This window comes from Sardina pilchardus, chromosome 18 (assembly GCF_963854185.1).
Source record: "Sardina pilchardus chromosome 18, fSarPil1.1, whole genome shotgun sequence".
NCBI classification, from domain to species: domain Eukaryota; kingdom Metazoa; phylum Chordata; class Actinopteri; order Clupeiformes; family Clupeidae; genus Sardina; species Sardina pilchardus.
The window spans coordinates 15,594,525-15,597,024 of record NC_085011.1 but is presented as its reverse complement, the minus strand read 5'-3'; the positions used below and the strand labels follow the sequence as shown (position 1 = coordinate 15,597,024).

The 2,500-nt window shown below is 48.3% G+C and overlaps 1 protein-coding gene across 1 annotated transcript in view; it reads left to right on the top strand.

Moving 5' to 3' along the window:
* Window positions 1–2,500, top strand: part of rrp12 (ribosomal RNA processing 12 homolog) — a 17,364-nt gene that overhangs the window by 6,884 nt on the left and 7,980 nt on the right. Inside the window, exons 11-16 of the mRNA XM_062518977.1 lie at window positions 347–458; window positions 666–766; window positions 934–1,048; window positions 1,591–1,733; window positions 2,075–2,196; window positions 2,326–2,390. Coding sequence (XP_062374961.1) covers window positions 347–458; window positions 666–766; window positions 934–1,048; window positions 1,591–1,733; window positions 2,075–2,196; window positions 2,326–2,390 — 658 coding nt within the window. The remainder of the gene's footprint in view (window positions 1–346; window positions 459–665; window positions 767–933; window positions 1,049–1,590; window positions 1,734–2,074; window positions 2,197–2,325; window positions 2,391–2,500) is intronic.

The following is a 2,500-nucleotide window of genomic DNA, read 5'->3' as shown; positions in this document are numbered from 1 at the left end:
TCAGGATGTGGCCAGTTCAAAACCGCTCTCCTGACGACGTATAAAGTACACCAGGTGCCATGTGCATTGTTCTAAAGGGTTGCTCTTAAGTTTCTTAATCAGTCATGGGTGTGTTTTGAACCAATGAAATTGCCATCTGTCACTCCCTTTAACTGCAATCTGTGCTGTGTGTGTGTGTGTGTGTTGTATTATGTGTATCCTGACTGTTTGTTATGTGTATCCGGACTGTGTGTATGTGTGTGTATTATGTGTATCCTGACTGTGTGTGTGTGTATGTGTGTGTATTATGTGTATCCTGACTGTATGTGTGTGTGTGTGTGTGTGTGTGTGTGTGTGTGTGTGTCAGTCTGCAGAGCGCTCTGTGTCTGGCCCATCTCCCGCGGTTCTTCTCCATCGCTATGAGCTGCTTGCTGTCGCCGCACACCAAGGTCATCTCCGCGGCAACACAGGCCATGAAGGTGAGCCAGAGGCCTTGACGCTGCGTGTGTGTGTGATCTCATGCTGTTTGTGTTTGTATGATCTAATTGTGTGTGTGTGTGTGTGTGTGTGTGTGTGTGTGTGTGTGTGTGTGTGTGTGTGTGTGTGTGTGTGTGTGTGTGTGTGTGTGTGTGTGTGTGTGTGTGTGTGTGTGTGTGTGTGTGTGTGTGTGTGTGTGTGTGTGTCAGACTCTCTTAGATGAGTGTGTGTCGCCGCACATGGCTGAAGTTGGGCCTGTTCTGCCTGGTGCTGCTTCAGGGAACCCGTCACACATCGTAAAGATGTTCCGGTAAGTGTGTGTGTGTGTGTGTATTTTAACTGTGCTGATTTGACCACCTGCTCACTGCTCATCACACAGCTGTAGTATTATTCACCTGCTTTATCCACTTGCTTTAGTTATGCCCAACCCAGGAGACAAAGATGACTTATTCAGTGTGCGTGTGTGTGTGTGTGCAGGTGTGTGGAGGAGGGCTTATCCTACAGGTTCCATGCGTCCTGGCCGTTTGTACTCCAGATTCTCGGCTGCTTCTACAGAGGAGCCGGAAAACAAGCTCACGCCATCATGGCCAAGGTGTGTGTGTGTGTGTGTGTGTGTGTGTGTGTGTGTGTGTGTGTGTGTGTGTGTGTGTGTGTGTGTGTGTGTGTGTGTGTGTGTGTGTGTGTGTGTGTGTGTGTGTGTGTGTGTGTGTGTGTGTGTGTGTGTGTGTGTGTGTGTGTGTGTGTGTGTGTGTGTGTGTGTGTGTGATCCCATCAAAAAGCTCTTGGCTTGTTTTTATGGTGTTTTATGGTGAGCATATCTGCTTATTGTGTGTGTGTGTGTACTCAATTAGCAGACACTTGTATCCAAAAATGCTTACAGCAGGAGAGTATTCAGGCTACAGTGTGGAGGAGACCTTAACTGGGAATTACTGCTGGATCTGTCAGCACTAGAGGATAGGAGTGCCGTCATTAATCAGTAGAAGTAACTATTAAGTAAAATGTGTGTGTGTGTGTGTGTGTGTGTTCCTTTGTGTGTGTATGCGTGTGTGTTCCTGTGTGTTTGTGTATGTTCCTGTGTGTGTGTGTGTGTGTGTGTGTGTATGCGTGTGTTCCTGTGTGTGTGTGTTTCTACAGAGTCTGCAGTCCCTGTGTGATCTGCGTGCCACTCCGCGGTTCCCGTTCGGTGGGGAGTTGGACCTGGCTGTAGGGGGCGCTGTGGAGAGCATGGGGCCAGAGCTGGTGCTGAAGGCCGTACCCCTGCTCATCACAGGACACCAGTGAGTGTGTGTGTGTGTGTGTGTGTGTGTGTGTAAGAGAGAGAGAGAAAGCATGGGACCAGAGCTGGTGCTGAAAGCTGTACACCTAGTCATCACTCTGTGTGTGTGTGTGTGTGTGTGTGTGTGTGTGTCTGCATTTTCCCTGATGCCTGTGTGTATGAGAGAGCTGGTGAGCATGGGACCAGAGCTGGTGATGAAGGCTGTACCTCTGCTCATCACCAGACACCTGTGTGTGTGTCTGTCCTGGGATGATGAGTTTGCTGACCTGAGTTAGTAAGTGTGTGTTCTGTGTGTTTATGTAATGTGTGTGTGTGTGTGTGTGTGTGTGTGTGTGTGTGTAGGGATGACCTGGAGTTCCCTCGTAGCTGGCTGGTTCCAGTGATTCGGGATCACCTGAAGAACACACAGCTGGCTTTCTTCTCCTCCTACTTCCTCCCTCTGGCCAACACACTCAAACTCAAAGGTGTGTGTGTGTGTGTGTGTGTGTGTCTAAATTCAATTCTAAGCTCAACATTCCCCCTATACTCAGTGTCTGGACGTTATTAATACCTTACTGTCGGTATTTGTGTGTGTGTGTGTGTGTGTGTTTCAGCCGAGGAGCTGAAACAGACTGGACAGAAGCTGGAGTCTAAAGTCTATCAGACTCTACAGCAGCAGGTAAAGTGTAAATGTACACACACGTTTATGCATATGCCTTGGGCACAGACATTGATATTACTTTGATGTTTACATATTTGGCTTCTGTGTGTGTCGTGCTTTTAATCTAT